The following is a 19,258-nucleotide window of genomic DNA, read 5'->3' as shown; positions in this document are numbered from 1 at the left end:
ATACATACTTTTCTAGCCCGGAAAGAAAGGGTGAAAAAGGCTAATCAAGGATCAAACCTGAAATATATAAGGCACTTAGTATTTATGGAATAATTAATTCCATTGAAAATACAGTTATCCCTGATGTAAACTACTACATAACCTTTAATAAGAGAGCATGGAGATTATTTAACCAAATAGCTACATAGTTACAGATATTTTAACAACTGTCTAATCAACACACAACAAAGCAACCAGTGTGTGACTAGTTCAAGTAGATTCACCTTGATGAAACCTTATGGTGGCTATATGAGTGATCAGGCATTTATTCATGATATTTAAGCATGGGCACATCTCCCAAGCAAAACAAGAGATTAAGAAAATTTTCTTGTACATCTGAATGTCTCAAAAAGGAATTCACAAATTATTGGAGAAATAGTGTTATTCATACTTAATGAAAAGAATTCCAACTAGCAATTATTTACTGATCATTTTCTACATTTGTGTAGACATATATTAAATATATTGAAATTGCTACAACTAGAAGTAATAACAGGTAAATGTACAGTGATTTGTGCTTCCCCTTAACTTCCCTTTTAATCCTTAAAGGGAAGAAAGACCTACAGAGTCAACACAAAGGAAGAATATAGAACAAATTTTCAATTAGGTAGCTCAAGACATAAGAAACATGCTATGAAATATCAGGGGCTGGGAATCCATTAGGAAACAAAGTCAAAAATATTGCTTTCATAATCTCACAATCTGAGATCTGTGTTGAAATAGGTACAATTATGATGTTTAGATTTATGAATCAAGCTACTAATAAAGTATGTTTTTAAAGAAATACATCAGTGGCCAAGGTATTTGTGTGTTCTTTTCATAGAAGTTATTGAATGAGCTTTAACATTTCATGCAAAACTTTGGAATACTCTCCAATCTTCGTGTAAAATTCAACTTCGTTCTATAGTTGTGGCCAGTGCCTAGCACAGAGTTTGCCACACTGTTTGGGGACTTATGTGCTTGTATATTATATGTATATACAAATAAATTTGTATATTCCTTAATATTTTCAAAATGTGTATAATCCCATCAGATCCCCCAGCAAACTCAGTGAAATTGCAGGGTAGAATTTGTTTCCTCCCATTGTACAGTGTCTAAGAGATTGAATGATATAATTGCCCTGTGTGCCAGATGAGGAAACAGTATCAGTGAGAGATGTGACTTCTGCAAACCACATAACTAAGACTTGACTTTCAAGATCAGTGTTCTCTCTAAAACAATTAAAAGATAGGCAGACAATAGTATGGCAGTATGTAAAAACGTGGATGTGTAACCGATGTGATTCTGCAATCTGTATATGGGGAAAAAATGGGAGTTCATAACCCACTTGAATCAAATGTATGAAATATGATATGTCAAGAGCTATGTAATGTTTTGAACAACTAATAAAAAAAAGATAGGCCTATTGAGCTATTCCTGAGTGTCTTTAGAGTCTCTTAAATATATGGATAGTCAATCATCTTTGACTTTCTCAATCATTGGTGAAATGTGCTTCTTTTTTTCTCTCTTCCGTTTACCATAAGATGGAAAAGACCTTCAGACATAATCAATATTATAATTAGAATAAAATGACATTGATTATATGCAAATATTTTGCTGCAAAACAGTGTCTACTTTTAAAAGTTTGTTGCTAGCCAAAAAAACTCAGCTCTATCACAGGAAAGGGGATGGAGGCCATTTGTCATTTCCAATCCTGCACCCATGGTCATCCCATTAAATTACAGAAAATTTCTCTATGCTTCTTAAATTCTTTTTTTAATTTATTTTTTCAGTGTCTTACTAGGTTATTATTATTATTTTTTAAATACACGACAACAGTGGAATGCATTACAATTCTTATTACACATTTAGAGCACAATTTTTCATATCTCTGTATATAAAGTATGTTCACACCAATCAGAAAATAGGAGTCCCTACTGTGGTGAGCCAGTGAAAGCCAACTGTCCGACAGGGAAAGGAACCATGGCCAGTATTTGTAGACTCCAGTAACTGAACCCTGAAGAACTGACTTTAAAGTAGACATTTTAATAACATCACCTACTAAATCACAATCTGCAGAGTATGGCACGTGGCATGTAGCACTCCTGACTCAATTCCTGGCACACATTAATTCATCAATAAGTGACACCTCTGAATAAAGGCCGGTTATAGATAGCCGTGAAAGTGTGCAAGATAAATATTTTTCAAACTTAATGATAGAAACGGATCTATTATTATTATTATTAAAAAGCATTTTTAACAAGTTTGGTTTTTAAAGCAAGTTATTTTCTGGGCAATATACCCAAGTCCTATTGAAGGAATTCTGGCACTACGTCAGTTATCTTGTGTACTGTTATATGTCAACATTCCAAAAAACTTTAACAGAAATTAACAGCAACTACAATTAGATCCCAACATTTCTGGCACTAGAAGCAGTTTCTCTCTAAAGCAAATGGGATTACTGGGCTGACTCTCTTGATCTGGGGGCGGGGGGAACCCATCTCCCCACCTCCCTCTCTCATATCCTGTGTTTCCATCCCCTCTTCCCCAAGCACGTATATTCTGACCATTTGAGTGGAAAGTTCAAAGAAAGCAACACAGCTATACCCACTCAGCGCTCCTAGGGGTGGTAGAGCAAAGTTCTAGGGCAGAGCCTTCCTTCCCAGAGCCTGGCGATGCAGTCGCTCTCGGATACCTGCTCCACTAAGCGCCGCGTCTGAAGATCTGCTGCCACGGAACAGTTGCGTCTCCATCTGGCTGCCAACCCACCCGAGCTTTCTTCTCCTCCTCCACCACCACCTTCCTGCCTTCCCCCTCCTCCCCCTCCTTTCAGTCTTCCCTCTCCACCCCCGCCCCCAATCTCCTCCTCTTTTTCTCACTACAAGCGGTTGCTGATGCTGAAGCTGAGCGTCACTTCGGCTCCCACGGCAGACATGGCGACATTGACAGTGGTCCAGCCGCTTACTCTGGACAGAGGTAAGGGAGCGGCTCGCCCGCCAGGCCACTGCGCCCCCTCTGCTGCCGCCTCTGCCCCTGACAACTCCCACCGGGACAGCAGGACGCGCTCGGGCAGGGCGAGCAGGAAGAGCGAGGACACCCAAGGAGGCATTCGCGCCTAGAGCGGGATACTTTCTTCCCCTTTTTCTCCCCGCCTTGTCCCTGCTGCCCCTTCGTGCTGTACTCGCCCGGGCGAGGGGTGCTGGTCCGGTTCTGGAGCCCCTGCCGCCACTCCCAGCCCCTCACTGGGTCGCCTCCCGGCCGCGGGCTTTGTTGGAGAGGATAAGCGGGGACCGCTAGGCGCCAGGGGCTTGGGGTTGGAGAGGGGCAGAGAGGAAGCTCGCTTGGCCCGGGAGCAGAAAGACTGGCAAGGGAGTCGCCTGCCAACCTGCACGGTCAGGCGGCCCAAGAGAAAGGAAGTTTGTCCCTGCGTAGGAGGACTAGGGTTGGTCCAGTGACTGGTGCCCAGGAGGCCGCCCAGGGGCGGTCAGGGCGCTCCTGTGGGGTGGCCAAGCGCCCAGCGACTGTGCTGCCGCGGCAGGGAGCTGCCCTCTGCTGAAAGGGCAACGCGGAGTGCGGGCAGCAGTGCCCGGGTCCTGACGCCGCATCGCGGCAGCAGAGCCCCGCTCTTCCCAGCCTCGCGTCCGGACTGCGCTGGGGGTCGCGTTGCTCTCTCCTCCTGCCGCTCCAGAGTGGTAGCAACTCTGTTTCTCACATCCCAGCCAACCTTGTTCTTGCCCAGCTAGGTGCAGCCGCGGTGTCCCTAGGCACGAGGACAAAGCACAGGTTGGGTTAAATTTTAACTTCTGACCTGCGACCCCAAGCTTTCTGCCCTCTGACTTAAATGGGGAAACAGTGCTGGTTTCCTCCCCAAGACCTCCGCCAGCCCAGGGATGGGTGATCCGCTGCGATCAGGGCCTCTCTGGTGCACCCATGCGGGCTTATACCTGTACCTATGTGATCGCGTTTCCTTTCTGGCTTGCGACGTCCAGTTTTGAAGGCGCTGAGTCCCATGGCTCTGCAGAGAGAGGGCACCAGCTAGTCCCTGCCCGCAGCAGCCGGATTTAGGACCCGGGGCGGCCATTTGGAAATGATGTGTTCAGAGGCAAATGATTTAGTCTATGGCCCTCTAAAATTTTTCTTTCTAGCGGATAAAACTGGACAGTGGGACAAAGCAAAAGAGCATATTTGCAATGAGTACAATGCAAAAGTCAGTGAACTCAGTTTGAGGTTTTTAATTTGGAGAGATAGTGGATGTCTTTAACTCAATCAGCCGGCGCCAGATGTTATGTGGTGCCCATAGCAACCTTACTTGGGATAAGAGTTTAAAAATTTATTTTAAATAATAAAAGATTGATTTTATGTTGGAAAATGTTGATTTACAATGTAACAAATTAGAAATAGTTAAGAGCTCAGAAATCCATTGTATAATCCATGATTTCAGCCCCAATATCATCCTCTGCACTAAGCAGGATAGATCCATTGCCAGTAAGAGCCAGATGGCAAGCTATTAGAAACTGTGGATTTCCCAAGTATTTCTATTTTAATGTGATGGGCGCTTATATTGTCCCATTACTAAATTACAGTCATTAAACATTCTAAGTAAAACAACTACCTTTGGATCAGACTCTCCACAAAGATTTTATTCCTGAGCAATTTTATATCTGCTTTTTACTACTAATAATAAAGATATTTCACTTCTGGAGGATTTATCTTAGCCTTTACATGCCTCAGCATGTACTAAGAAGTGGTACTGAACAGATATGGATTTATTCTAAAGTTTGTTCTTGTTCATGTTCAAACTGTACCTGTTCTTCTTGGTGTGATTGGGTCCATGCATGAGCTCAGAAAGGAAATGGGTTAGATTATGCCTAGATCTGAATACAATCACCAGCAGTCCACAGGATCTGTAACCTACTAGGAATGATGGACTATTGTTATCACTGCTGCACATGTTCAATATAAACAAGTATTTTTCTATCACGTCATGATAATACATTAATGATCAATTAATTGATTCATTTCATCATTAAATTCATGGAATAAAGGATCCTAGAACTTTCCCCTTTGGAAAGTGTGTGTTAAAAGAAGCAGCCCAATACTACTTGTTTAGTTCCCAGTTGCAAATCTGGTACTCAACTTCGGATGAATCAGTTAACCTCTTTAGACATCAGTTTCCCTCTGTGCCACATCAGGAGTTTAAACTAAATGATTCTGACACTGTGCAGTTTTAGCAGTCTATAATTCAACTAATTAAAGTTAAGACTCTGTTTGGTCACCTACTGGGAGATTTTCCAAATCATTCCTCTCCCTGGCTGCTTTGGTACCCTTTGAAGTGCTCTAAATTTCCCCCACTGCTTTGGTTTCATGGAAGCTTTTATCACACTCTTATTGCATTTGTCTCCCCAGTGGGTGGAGCTCCTCAAGGGAAGAGTTCATTTCGGAATACATCTTTGAATTCTCAATGCCTGTCATCATCCCTGACATGGTAGGATAAAAAAAAAAAGTCTGTTTGTACAAATAAACAAAAGACAGCAGTAAGTCAAGCTCTGTTAAATATAGGGATTTAGTGGTGAACTGAGGTATAGTTCATAGAGTCTTATTTTGGCTCTGTAAGGGATGATAAAGATAACACAGACCAATGGTTTTTAACTGCTCTTTTCCCCTATGCACGCAATAGATTCTCAGCAATAATAGTAGCTCACCAAGGCTATGTTTTTTAACCAAGACTTATGATAGGTGGGCATAGGGAAGGAAGGGAAGAAGGTGCTTCACAAAGCCTCCCCAGGGCATCTAAGTGAGTCTGAAAACAATCCATAATTTTACAGCTGCTGATTCTTCTCCAGTATTTTCATTTTACAAATGGAGAACATAATGATGACAAGATGTTTTCAAAATTACTCTACCACACAGTTGGAGATTTAAAGATAAAATATAGTTTTTCTTGTTCTGAGTCCTTTGGTATCCTAAAGTAGAATCATAAACACGTGGAATCTTCAGGGAAAGGTCTAAACAAACAAATCAAAACTATGGATCAAAATTAAGATTAAGTCCTCCTAGAATTCAGAATTCAGAAGATATCATCTGAAAGTAGGAAGCTCAGAAGTCTGCATCTTGCTCTTTGGATCCCCTCTGGGAAGCAGAGAGACCTGGTCTAGACTAGGCTCCAAAAGGCTGAAAAGGCGATTTAGTGCTTTCATGGCTCTGAGTGTATTCCAAACTCTTTTCTATCTGCTACTAAGTTGTTGGATTAGATTGGCTCTGACCAGGGTAGGTTCCTTTTCCCTCTGGTCCCAGTCCATGATATTTGTCACTTTACTTATTGAGTGCCAATTATATAAACAGACCCTACTGTGGGGTTGGTGTGCATTGAGGAGCTAAACAGGTATAATTTTAATCTTTGTAAATTAGGGCCTATTGCAGGAGGGAGATTATAAAATACACCCACATACAAGCAAACAACTCATTTACTCATTCACTATTCATTTATCATCTATGGGAATAGATGATACTATGGGAATACCAGAAATGAAGTTTCTTGCTTTAAGAGTCTAGTGGGGAAGACAAATAACAATAAGATATTATTAACTAACTTAACAAATAAGTAACAAGTGCCAGACTTCTGCCAAATATTGTTTTAATCGCTGCGGTGGTGCTAATGAACAAAACAGATAAAATCTAATGGTGAAGAACACATTCAAAGATAATTATAAGTGCTGGGGAGAAAGAAGAAAACTGGGTAAAGGAGAATGGTGGGGGCTGTAGATATAGTCATCAAGGAAGGTTCTACTCAGTTGGTGACATCTGAGAAGAGCCTTGAAAGAATGAGGAAGCAAACTTTGCAGATGTTTGGGGAAATGTGCTCAAAATGAACTCACATGGGCATACGGGGAACATCCAGGAAGCTCGTGTGAGGAAAGACTGGCAGGAGAGGAGATGCAGGTTGATGGTAACTGGGCTCATGATGATGGTACTCATAATTAAGATTTTAGACTAGTTGAGAATACAAAGTGTTGTTAAAAAAAAAATAACCATGCCATTGAGATATAGAATAATAGGGGAGGACCTGATTGATGTTGGTCAAGGAAGGTTCACTGAGAAAGTGAAATGTAAACAGATTGTAGGGTGGTAATAGGATTCTTAGAAGAAGCATTCAAAGAGAAGAAAGAGTAGGAATAAAAACAGCTCCACATTTACAACTTGGCTAACAACTGGTTAATATGTCTAAAGTCTAGAAAATAATTGAAAATTAAAATTACCAAGAAATAATTACCCTCTAAGTATGTATCCTGGGGTAGAAATTTGGTTATATATGCCAAGGAAATCTACAGATCAGCTTTCCCTTCTTTTTATTGCTAGGCTAAAACATCATATATTATAATTAGATTTTCAAAGATATACTGAGCACTGTAATTTACATGTCACTGTGCATAAATCTGCATGTTGAATCCAAGTGGTCAAAAGATGAGATCTATTCATTTTTGGCCTCATATTTCATGTTAGATAGTAGTGTAGGAAGTAGCACATATAATTTACCCTCTTGGCCAAGTGAAGATGCTGATAAGGAGATTAGTGTGGCATTCTCTTCCAGGTTTTAAAACATTCACAGCAGCTCTTCCCAACACTGAGAGGCTGGTTTGCCCAGATTTTAATCTCTGAAACCAGGAATGACCTTCAGTTAAACCAGAGGCAGCAAAGCAGAGTACAATCTGGATACTTAATACCTTCCTTTAAAATGACATAGAAATCCTTCATTATATGAAAGAAAGGTTTTGGTCACTTTCCTTGGTAACACCAACTCTACTTTCCATCTCAAGGTCAGAAAGGATAATATAAAAGAATTTTTCAAAATTTCACTTTTGTTGAACATCCCCCATAATTAAACCAAATGGATAAAAAAAAATCCAGTGTCAAAAAAAGGATAATTAAAACATTTCTATGTGTTAATTACTGTTATGAAATTTAAAATATTTGATATATGATGACATGATGAGTTGGTTACATTCTGTAATTAAATGCTTATACAAGATAAAATGTTGACATTACTGTCATCTAAGTTTTCTGTGAGTTAAATTCAAATTGGATAATTTGCAAAATATAAACAGAAATCTTTACTTCTTGGCTTCTTTAAATTGTAATTTAAAATATTGATTAAACTCATCTTTTAGTATGCTTTGTCTTTTTAAAAAAATATCAGGCTTTCGTCCTTTAACAATTCTAATGTAAAACCAAGACCTTTTATTTTGTGCATTTCAAACTTGTGGGAAAAAAAAAACATGAGAACAAAAATGGAATGCCAATGAGAATCCCATGAGTGCCACAGTTTCCATAAAATTTGTGATACATTAAAATTTTTCTTTTTCCTTTCCACTTTTCAAGGCATGCAGAGCTTATTACTTCATGTATCTTCCAATTCAAGCCTTGGGCAGCCTATAGCTTTTTTAATCAGCTCTATTCACCAGTTTTTATAAAATCTGTGTTTGCCTGAAAATTGCTTTTGCTCATAGCCGAAAAAAGCTTGCCCCTTCTCTTGTTCCTCGTTATTTTTTATGTTTTATTATTTGACATGAAAAATGTTAAGAAGGAAGGAAAATAAAAATTATGGTTTTGTTTTTATGTTGCTCTAAAGACATGTACCATGGTGGTCTTCACTGGGGAGGAATATGAGAGGGACTGATGATGTCTTACACCTCTTGTGCTAAAGGTTTCCCACTTCAGCACCCAGATATGTTTTAGTTCACAAACTTTAACTACTTGCTTGCTTTCTCATATTTTCTGGAGGCTCCAATAAATATTTTAAAAATATTTTTATTGAATTTTTTTCCAGATCAATATCATTTCCTTTTGTGCTATATATTTAACGAACACTCTCTAAGAATCAAAAATTTGTCACCACATCCATCTTTTCTTTTTTGTCTAGTAATGGCAAGTTGCCAAGAGAATGACTCAAAACATACATCTTTTACTTAAGGATAGCTTTATAGATAGTTCTAAAATTTAGAATAATTTAGTGAATTCTTCTAATTTGCTCCAAGACCAGAGATATATTTGGTGTGCTCCAGTCATTTATGAAATTAATATTTTTACTTCTGAAGTATTTTTTTCAGGAATCACAACAGGAGACTAGCTATTTAGAAGGGGAAAGGGAACATAATATGGAGAAAAACCAAATGGGAAAATGTACTGGGTGTTCAGCATTGTATTACATGCGCAAAACCGGTGTCTCTTGGAGAGAATTCTTTTTTTTTTTTTGAAGTTTTGACATCTGTCTGTTAGAATCTATCAAATCAAAGACCTAGTTGAATTTGTTTATGGAGAGCCCACTGCATTTTGTGGCACATAGTAGTCATGGTCTTCCTATTTGTTGATTGTTTAATAAATGAATGAAATAAAAGTGACTTAGCTGACTATCATCAAATATTGCTAATGCTAAAAAAATAACTTAAAGGCTGGACGTGGTGGTATAGGCCTATAATCCTAGCTACTCAGCAGGATGAAGCAGGAGAATTGCAAGTTCAAGCCCAGCCTAGGAAACTTTTCTAGATCCTGTCTCAAAATAAATTTTAAAAGGGCTGAGAATGTAGCTCAGTGGTAGAGCATTTGCCTGGCATGAACAAGACAGAAGATTCAATCCCCAAGATGGGGATAGGGGGTGATTGTGGGAGGAAACCTTTCAACCTAAAATAATGTAAGAATGGCAGCTACCTTAGGTGGTCTGTGTGTGTGTGTGTGTGTGTGTGTGTGTGTGTGTAGCAGAGCAAGGGGTATGTTCTCCAGGACTAGGAAAGGATGTGAATGTTGGTGTTACTCTTCATATCCCTGTATCCATTACTTGCATTTATTGTGAATTAAGCCAAACAGCTAAAGTTGGATTTTTTTTTTAATGTGGGGAGGAGGCTACAGAATAGCTCGCCCCCATCCTCAACCCACACAAAAGAAACTGCATAGTTTATTTAAACACACACACACACACACACACACACACACACAAATCAATGAATGGTCAACTCTGACCTGATAAACAAATTTAAATGGATTTAATTTGAAATCACTCTGTATTAGCAAGTGTGAAATAATTTTCAAAAATCACAGATTACCACCAATGCTTTATATCTGATCCATGTGATAGTTTTATATGATTTGAGTTTTTCTAAGGTACTATGCTGAGTTTGATGATGACTTACCTAATAAAAATAAATATGCCCAAAGACCACTTTTTAAAAATTGCTATTATGAGAGCAGAATGCATTACAGTTCATATTACACATATACAGGACAATTTTTTATATCTCTGGTTGTACATAAAATAGAGTCACACCATTTGTGTTTTCATACATGTACTTAGGGTAATGATGTCCATCTCATTCCACTATCTTTCCTACCCTCATACCCACTCCTTTCCTATCCCTCCCCTTTGCCCTATCTAGAGTTCATCTAATCCTCCCATGCCCCCTCCCCAACCACATTATGAATCAGCATCCTTAAATCAGAGAAAACATTCAGCATTTGGTTTTTGGGGATTGGCTAACTTCACTTAGCATTCTATTCTCCAATGCCATCCATTTACCTGCAAATGCCGTGATTTTATTCTCTTTCAATGCTGAATACTTTCCACTGTGTATATTACCACATTTTCTTTATCCATTCATCTACTGAAGGGCATCTAGTTTGCTTCCACAGTTTGGCTATTGTGAATTGTGCTGCTATAAACATTGATGTGGTTGTGTCCCTGTAGTATGCTGTTTTTAAGTCCTTTTGGGAATAGACTGAAGAGTGGAATGGCTGGGTCAAATGGTGGTTCCATTCCCAGTTTTCCAAAAAATCTCCATACAGCTTTCCATATTGCCTGCACCAATTTGCAGTCCGACCAGCAATGTATGAGTGTGCTTCTTTCCCCACATCCTCACCAACACTTATTGTTGTTTGTATTCATAATAGCTGCCATTCTGACTGGAGTGAGATGAAATCTTAGAGTAGTTTTGATTTGTATTTCTCTAATTGCTAGAGATGTTAAACATTTTTTCATATATTTGTTGATTGATTGTATATCTTCTCCTGAGAAGTGTCTGTTCAGTTCCGAGGCCCATTTATTGATTGGGTTATTTGTTTTTTCTTTTCTTTTTTTTTTTTTGGTGTTAAGATTTCAAAGACCACTTCTAAAACATATTTTGTGGGATTCAAACTTATTTTGAACTTGGATATCTGTTTTGAATTATTTTGAACTTAGATATCTGTCTTGAATAGAAAACTAGAACTTCTAATTTAACCAGATGGTAAGTTATCCTAGAAACACTGTAGTTATTTCAAGTCTACCTGGTTCTAGTCTTTATTTGCCTAATGAGGTGATAGTTATATTTTAGGATAGGATCTTCAATTTTTTTAAATTAAAGAATCATATTTACCAAAAAAAGGATAGAAAAATGGGAGTCACAGAATGTTCATAAGATTCAAAACTCCACAATAGATGGAAGGAGGGGAAAAAGCCAAGAGACAGCAGACTGTATTGAACACTAATTGAAAGAATTGTGGAATATGGTTGAGGGACTGCTAAAAGTGATTTTTTAGGAAAATTAGGGAACAGTAGTAGCTGTTGATAGACAAATGACCTGGCATCCACATCATCATCATCATCATCATCATCATCATCATCATCATCATAAAGTGTTTTAGGAAATGATAGACCAATCTATTAGCTGTTGCCTCCCAACAGAAAAACACAAGTCATGTTACTAAAAGAATGGGATATTGGCACTTATTAAGGAAAGTGATGATTACAGAGAGTACATGTTATCACAGAGAACAGGTCTCACCTACTTTCAGGTGCCATACTGTACATTCAGGAAACCCCAAATATTGCCGAGCCTTCTTGAGATGTGGAGATCTGGGAGGTGGGTTTCTAATGGTTGAGACGCTGCTACAAGAATGTTGGATTCTTTGTCTATTCAACATTGTTACCAAAATTTTGGATGAGCACCACAGATTATATCTTAATCAGATTTATTGGTGGCATATAGAATAAGGAAAAACAGCAAAGATCTTGGCCAACCAAATCAGTATTTCAAACTATACCTTACTTGAATGGCAGGTTACAATAAAAAGATAAAATGCAATGGAAATAAATGTAGTCTTCATTTATTAGATGGAATCACATTAAAATGTGATTAGATTCATTTTGATGGCACAACTATGACTGGGATAATTTAGTTTAGGAGAATTTGATTTGGAAAGTATTTGAGGATTTCACTTAAATGCAAAGTGAATACTATCATAAAATTACCAAATTATAAAATCATTAATCTCTTTAAAATTAAATATAAAACTATTTAACCCCAATAATGTAATAAAATACTAAACTAGAAGAGATTATTTTTTTAAATGGTAGTATTCAAAATTAGAAATCATTCTGCATTGGCACATAAATCATATTAATGTTTTAAAACATGATGGAAAAAAACTGCTGAATTCACAGTGAGAAAAATATTTTCTCAACTGAGACTCCATTGGTAATTTGGGCCCTAAACTCATTTGTCACATAGGAGGTTGAGCATGTTTGATTCCCAGGCACCGAATGCCTGCGTAAATTCCACTAATCCTATCATTGTGCTAACTGATAATATCAGATGAAAGTCCAGATTCCCCCTTTGGAGGCAGTATTATACCACCCAGCAGAGAACCATTAATTTCCAAGAAAATGGAATAGTTCAACATTAGGAAATATTTTACTATAATTCTTTATATTAACAGATTAATTATATAAAACCATATCATCTCAGTATGTATTGATAAAGGCGGATGACATAAAGCTAACATTCACTTGTGATTTCAAAACACATAACATTTATGAGCCTGTAAGTAAGGAGATTCCTTAACAAGACAAACTCTAGTCTTCAGAGACCAATGTCAAATGTTACATTTAGAGAAGAAAAACAGAACAGTTTGCTTTAGCTCAAGAGTAGTATAAAAACATTTTAAGATAAAAATAAGTAATAAAATGGAACCGTCAAAATTATCATCTTCAGAGTATTCAATTATCCCCTGAAAAAGCTAATAGAGACAAAAGTGAGTTTCCTAATGGGGTACAATCACTGAAGTGTACTGAAGTGAAATCAATAATCCTATGCCCAAATAATATCTAAATAATAATCTTTTATCCAAATGTTAAGAAAATTGATGGAAAACTTATAAATAAAACCAAAAAATAACAAAAATGTTGGAATAAAAAAGCTGCAATTAATATTTTTGAATGCTAATTATGTGTAATACCTACCATATATTTAGAGATGGGGATATAGAAGCAAACAAAATAGACAAATTCTCTGTTAGTGCTTATGTTCCCATCAGAAAAGACAGACAAAACATTTAAACAGGTAAATAAATACTATGACTCCAGAGAACAATAAGTGCAGAAAAGAAAGACACACAGTGAAATGGGACTGAGCGCTCTTACAGGTGAGATCATGGAAGGGCTCCCTAAAAAGGTAACATTAGAACAGAGGCAGCTGTGCCAAGATCCAGGTGAAGAGCATTTTGAGAAAAGGAGCAATCAAGTGCAAAGATGATAATCACGGTGGGTTCAAGCAATGGACTATAGTAATCAGAACATAGAAAACAAGGAAGGAATGGATCAGAAGTATTGAGTGGTAGTCAGGTGGTAATACCTGTTTTACAAGTTTCATTGAGATGACAGATGGTAACTACTGCACCCTGTAAAATGACATCCTAATACTATTTTCTTCTGGTTGTTATTGTATTCTGCATCACCTATAGAATATTGTCTTATTTGGAAGGTCACATGGTACTTAAAAGCTTGCACTCCAGAGCTATTTCTCCTGGGTTTGAATTTTGGCTTTTCTGCTTATTAGCTCTTCAACATCCATAAAAGCAATGTGATTATTTTGAGTCTTATTTTTCTTACCTGTAAAATGGCAAATAGAAAAAATTACACTAAGACTTAGAGTTGCTGATTCAAATGAATTAATATGCGTTGAGTACTCAGAGAAGATCTGACACATAGTAACCACTAAGCATGATGATTACTTCTTCCCGGAGTCCTTGATGTCTTCCATATCAGAGGCAGAGACACAGAATGTTTGCTTCTTTTAGGCTGAACAAAGAGGCAGGCCCATACATATTTTGGGTTCTTCCAGAAACAGGAAACATTTTTGAAAATGCTAGGGTTCAAAACATTTTCGTGTATATTCACCTAATTTGTCAACCTACATTTCCTCAAAACACTTATTTCTTGATGCTTCAATAGCACTTCTTAATAATTTTATGAGAAAAGTTATCATAGAAGGTTGAAGTTATTCTTTTATAGGACTGTCACCCTTAAAAACATAACTTTTTTAAAAAAAATTTTATCTTTGAATGCCCGTTGCCTATCACAATGCTCGTAAGATAAGTGTTCAAACGTTTACTGAATGAATTTGTGGTTTGTCTCAAATATGGCATCATTTCAGGAGGTAAAACAAGTAACTGAGCACAGGACATAAGGAGACACATTTTTATTAAAGAAAAAAATTCTCACATTTATAATGTTCAAAATTAGAATCAGTACATTCTGGGAATTAGTAAACATCTTATAAAAATTGTACAGGCAAAATGTGAATAATAAATAGTATAACTTTAAGATTTAGTCATTGTGCCAGACAAGGTGGCACACACCTATATCCCAGCTGCTCCGGAGGCTAAGGCAGGAAGATTTTGATTTCAAAACCAGCTTCAGCAGTTATGACTAAGCAACTCAGTGAGACCTTGTCTCTAAATAAAATACAAAATAGGGCTGGGGATGTGGCTCAGTGGTTGAGTACCTTTCGGTTCAATCCCCAGTACCAAAAAAAAAAAAAAATGATTTAGTAATTGTTTAGGAAAATAATTAGAGTTTGTGTAGATGTTCTGTGGTCTTCTTTCTTAATATAAGCTAATCATACAACTATCAAAAAATGGTACTACTAAATAATTAATAGGAAAATACACCCAAGAGTGATTTAGGGTTCCTTTCTTAATATCTCCCTCTCTCCCTCCCCCTCCCTCCCCCCCCCTCTCTCTCCCCTGTTTAATTGTAAAGCATCACATAATGTTGAGGGAGGCAGACATGTGACAGAGGGAGGGAGGAGCTCCAGATGGCTGGACCCCTATTTAGTCTATCTTTGCCTTGTCCTTGCTTTATGACCTTGACCTGTTACTATCTGTTTCCTATAACATCACCACATTCATAGTAAGTGCTCAGTAGTGACTGGTTAGCTCCATCCTCTTCTCCCCAGGGGCATGCATTTTTCCAGACAGATATGAATTTGAGTTACAATTCTGTCACTTACTATCTATGAAAACTTAGAATATTGCTTACTCTCTCCACATGTTATTTCTTTCATCCTTTTATAGAAATAACATCCACTATGCATGATGATGTATTTCTTTTATTCTTCTTTCCTTCACTTAGCTATTCAAGGAGAAGCAAGAAAGATTACTGTGTGCCAGGTGCCAAGTCAAGGGCTATGGATAGACGTTGTAGGCAGCTTTTTTTGTAGCTATGACAAAAAAAAAAAAAAAAAAAAAAAAGCTGACAAGAACAATTTGAGAGCAGGAAAAGTTTATTTGGCACTCCTGGTTTCAAAGGTCTCAGTCCAAAGAAGGCCAACTCCCTTGCTCTGGGCCTCAAGTGAGGCAAAAGAACATCATGGTGGAAAGGCATGGTGGAGGAAATAGCTCAGGAAGCAGAAAGATCTCTATTCACCAGGGACAAAATAAAAATCCAAAGGCATTCTCGAAGTGACCTAACTCTTCTAGGCACAACCTACCTGTTTACAGTTACCACCCAATTAATCCAGTCAAGTGGATTAATGCACAGATTAGGCTAAGGTTCTCATAACCCAATCATTGAATCTCTAAACTTTCTTGCATTCTTTTTTTTAATTAAATATTTATTTTTTAGTTGTATTTGGACACAATACCTTTATTTTATTTCTGTCTTTATGTGGTGCTGAGGATCAAACCCAGGGCCTTGCACATGTGAGGTGAGCACTCTACCACTAAACCACAACCCCAGCCCTTTCTTGCTTTTCTTTTGGGGAACACCATATGTCCAAACCATAATAATGGAGCTAACAGTCTAGAGAAGAAGAAAGACATTAAGCAGGCCACTTAGGACATTTTTAATATTAGGAAAAAAGCTTATTCACAGTGGGCATTCACTACATACCAGGCATTTTGCTTAGTGTTCTTTATGTTTCATTTTCATTAGTCCTCAAAGCAAATCTATAATATGTAGATACTATTGTTGTTTTGTAGAGTTAGGAACTGAGGCATAAACAGGCTAAATAACGGTGATTGCGTGTTGATTCATGAGACCTGCGGCTTAAGCACTGTACTTCACTGTCAAGAGCAGGTGCATTGGTCTATAACATGTCTTGAGGAACCTAAAATTGGAAGGAACAGTAGAGGCAGAAACATTTGCAAAGACTTCAAAGAGCAGACTTGAGGGTGGGTACACATTAAGAGAGCATGCTGCCTTAGGACAGTGCTTAAAAAGGAATGTATAATTTATAATGATTAATTAAATCATGTATTTTGAAATTTTAGCACAATTATGGGAAAATAGCTAGTGTTATGTAAATGGTTTTGCTTATTACCTATAGTGGCTATTAGTGTCTTCATCCTAAAGGTGAAAAAAATCCATAGATAGAACTATAGGAAAGTACCAGCAGTATTCTGTTCCTTCTTTCTAGGCAGTGCCTATGAACTGAGAGATAATGACTGTGACCTTCAGATTACCTTTCAGTGATCTGTAATGCACAGAAAAAAACTTCTTCTTAGACCTGGAATTTTGACAGGCTACTATAACGGAGTGAAAAATTGGTAATAGTGCCCCCAAAGCCTGTTCCCTGCAGTCTTTGCCTCCAAGTAGGAAGAGAGAAGAGGTATAGGAATGCAACACAACCTGAATTTCAGGCTTAAGGAGAAAATTGCGACATCTTTTTTCCATCAAGATTAGTTCTAAATGCCCTGGAGTGCATAAACACACTCTGCTTACCCATCATCATTAAAATATATGCCTTGGGGTTTTAGTATGGATTTCAGTGGCCCAAGTAAAACATTTGTCTAGCATTAAATGTGGAAGAGATGTTCCACCTAAGTAACACAGATATCTGAAGCTTACATCTTTAGAACAATTTTTTTTAATTTTTAACCATTTTAAACCTGTGCGTGTAGAATTTATTGCTTTTCCTTCTGCAGTACAGCATATGTTCTCCAAAAAAGGGGTATTTTTGGTAAATGAATAGTAAAATATAACACAAATAAGCTTAATGTGTGTTACTGAAGGAATGCTGAGATGTTTCCTTTGATAGCTCAAAGAGAAGTTTTTACATGACTCCAGCTTCTATTTAGTTAAGGTTGATAGACATATGCCTCTGGATATGCCTCTACAGCCACAAAGATATTGATTTGGATGTCACCCATTTTCCAAATGCTGCCAGTTTGGCATCCAAGTGATTACTCACCAATAGGAAAAATGTTAAGATGAATATGTTACAGATTGAAATTTTTCTTCCCCCTAAAATGCACATGTTGAAGTTGTAATCTCACAATGTGAGGTACTTAAAGGTGGAGTTTTGAGGAGGTAATAAAGTTTGGATGCGATGAGAAGGGTTGGGACCCCATGATTATCCTTATATTACAAGAGGAAGAGAGACGTACTCTTCCTCTTGCTCTTCCCCTCCCCTTTCTTTCTCACTCTGCCATGTGAGGACAAAATCAGATGGCTTCCATCCATAAACGACAACAGGGCTATCACCAAGTCAAATGTGTTGGCAACTTGGTCTTGGAAGTCCCAGACTTTAGAACTATGAGAAATAAGTCTCCACTGTTTAAGGTACTAAGTGTATGATGCTTTTTCTGTCTTCATTCATTCATAGTTCTGTAGACTGGGAATCCTAAGATCAAGGTGCCAACAGATTTGGTTAGGGCCTGTTTCTGGTTTGTAGATGGCATCTTCTTGTTGTGTTCTCACATGGTGGAAGGGCAAGGAGGTGGCTCAAGGTGCACCTTCAGTAGAACACTAATGTCATTCATGAGTGCTTGGCCTCACATGACCAATCAAATGCAAAAATTCCCATTTCCTAATACCATCATGTTGATGATTAGATTTCAAAATATAAATTTGGGAGAGGCACAAACATTCAGACCATAGCTACAGCTGGCTATGATAGTTTTGCAATCATCATGTTATCATGGCCTCAGCCATCCTCTGTGCTAAGTAGCTGAACAGATTAGACATATCCAAGACAACAGGACATGTGTACACATTAAGATAGCTTGTTTCCCTTCTTATGTTTACATTTTACTCTCTGGGTTTACAAATATCCATCTCACATGTACTAATAAGTTTGGGAAGGTTCTTCTCTTGGGTTGTTCTTCATTATCTTTAGAGCTTTAAAATAAAATGCATTTAATCATTTTTTCTTAAGTTTCTCCTGAATATATTTCAGTGCAAAGTTTTTCTCTTTGTAAATTACAAAATTTTCAAATGTAGAGGAGCTCTATCTAATAAATTGTCTTATATTCAAAAATACTTACTGATACTTACTAGCATCAATGGAGGCTTTTGCTTATCTTGCTGCATTTCTTATTTTATTATTTGTAGTGCCCATAGGGTTTAGGGTAAATATCTTATGGACAGATTCCAGTGTCCCTAAGTAAAGTTTTATTGGAACACAGCCATGTCCACTTACTGACAATTTGTCTGTGGCTGTGTTTGCACTATAGCTACAGTATTGAGTTGTGGAGAGACCATTTGGACTGTAAAGCTCAACTACTTACTGTATGGTCCTTTTAAGAAAAGTGCTTGTCAACCTCTGCTTTTAAAACATTAAAAGAAGCTGGATGTGGTGGCACATTCCTACAATTCCAGAGAATTTAGACATAGAGCATGGAAGATGGCAAGTTTGAGGCCAGTCTCAGTAATTTAGCAAGGCCCTAAGCAAGACCTGCCTCAAAATAAAAAATACAAAGGGCTGGGGATGTGGCTCAGTGGTAAAGGTTCAACCCCCAGGACCCAAACAAAATAAAACCAAACAAAACATTAAAAGAAAAATGTATTTTATATTTACTTCCATTTGTTGAGGTCCTCCCTCAGCCTTGGGTCTTCTCTGTGCCCCTGACAGAGGGGTCTTCTCCTATGCCCTCTATCTTTCCCAGGGGGCAGATGGCTGCTGCTTAAGACTTGGTACTTACTAGCTTATTACTA

At 37.8% G+C, this 19,258-nt stretch overlaps 1 protein-coding gene across 1 annotated transcript in view; it reads left to right on the top strand.

The window, feature by feature from the left end:
* Nucleotides 1-2,688: 2,688 nt before the first annotated feature.
* Nucleotides 2,689-19,258, top strand: part of LIN7A (lin-7 homolog A, crumbs cell polarity complex component) — a 135,790-nt gene continuing 119,220 nt past the window's right edge. The window contains exon 1 of the mRNA XM_081311556.1: nt 2,689-2,994. Coding sequence (XP_081167682.1) covers nt 2,913-2,994 — 82 coding nt within the window. The 5' untranslated portion in view covers nt 2,689-2,912. The remainder of the gene's footprint in view (nt 2,995-19,258) is intronic.

This window comes from Spermophilus citellus (genome assembly GCF_964194105.1).
Source record: "Spermophilus citellus genome assembly, chromosome: 10".
Classification (NCBI taxonomy): Eukaryota; Metazoa; Chordata; class Mammalia; order Rodentia; family Sciuridae; genus Spermophilus; species Spermophilus citellus.
The sequence above is the reverse complement of the archived record's forward strand: the minus strand, read 5'-3'. Positions and strand labels throughout refer to the sequence as shown.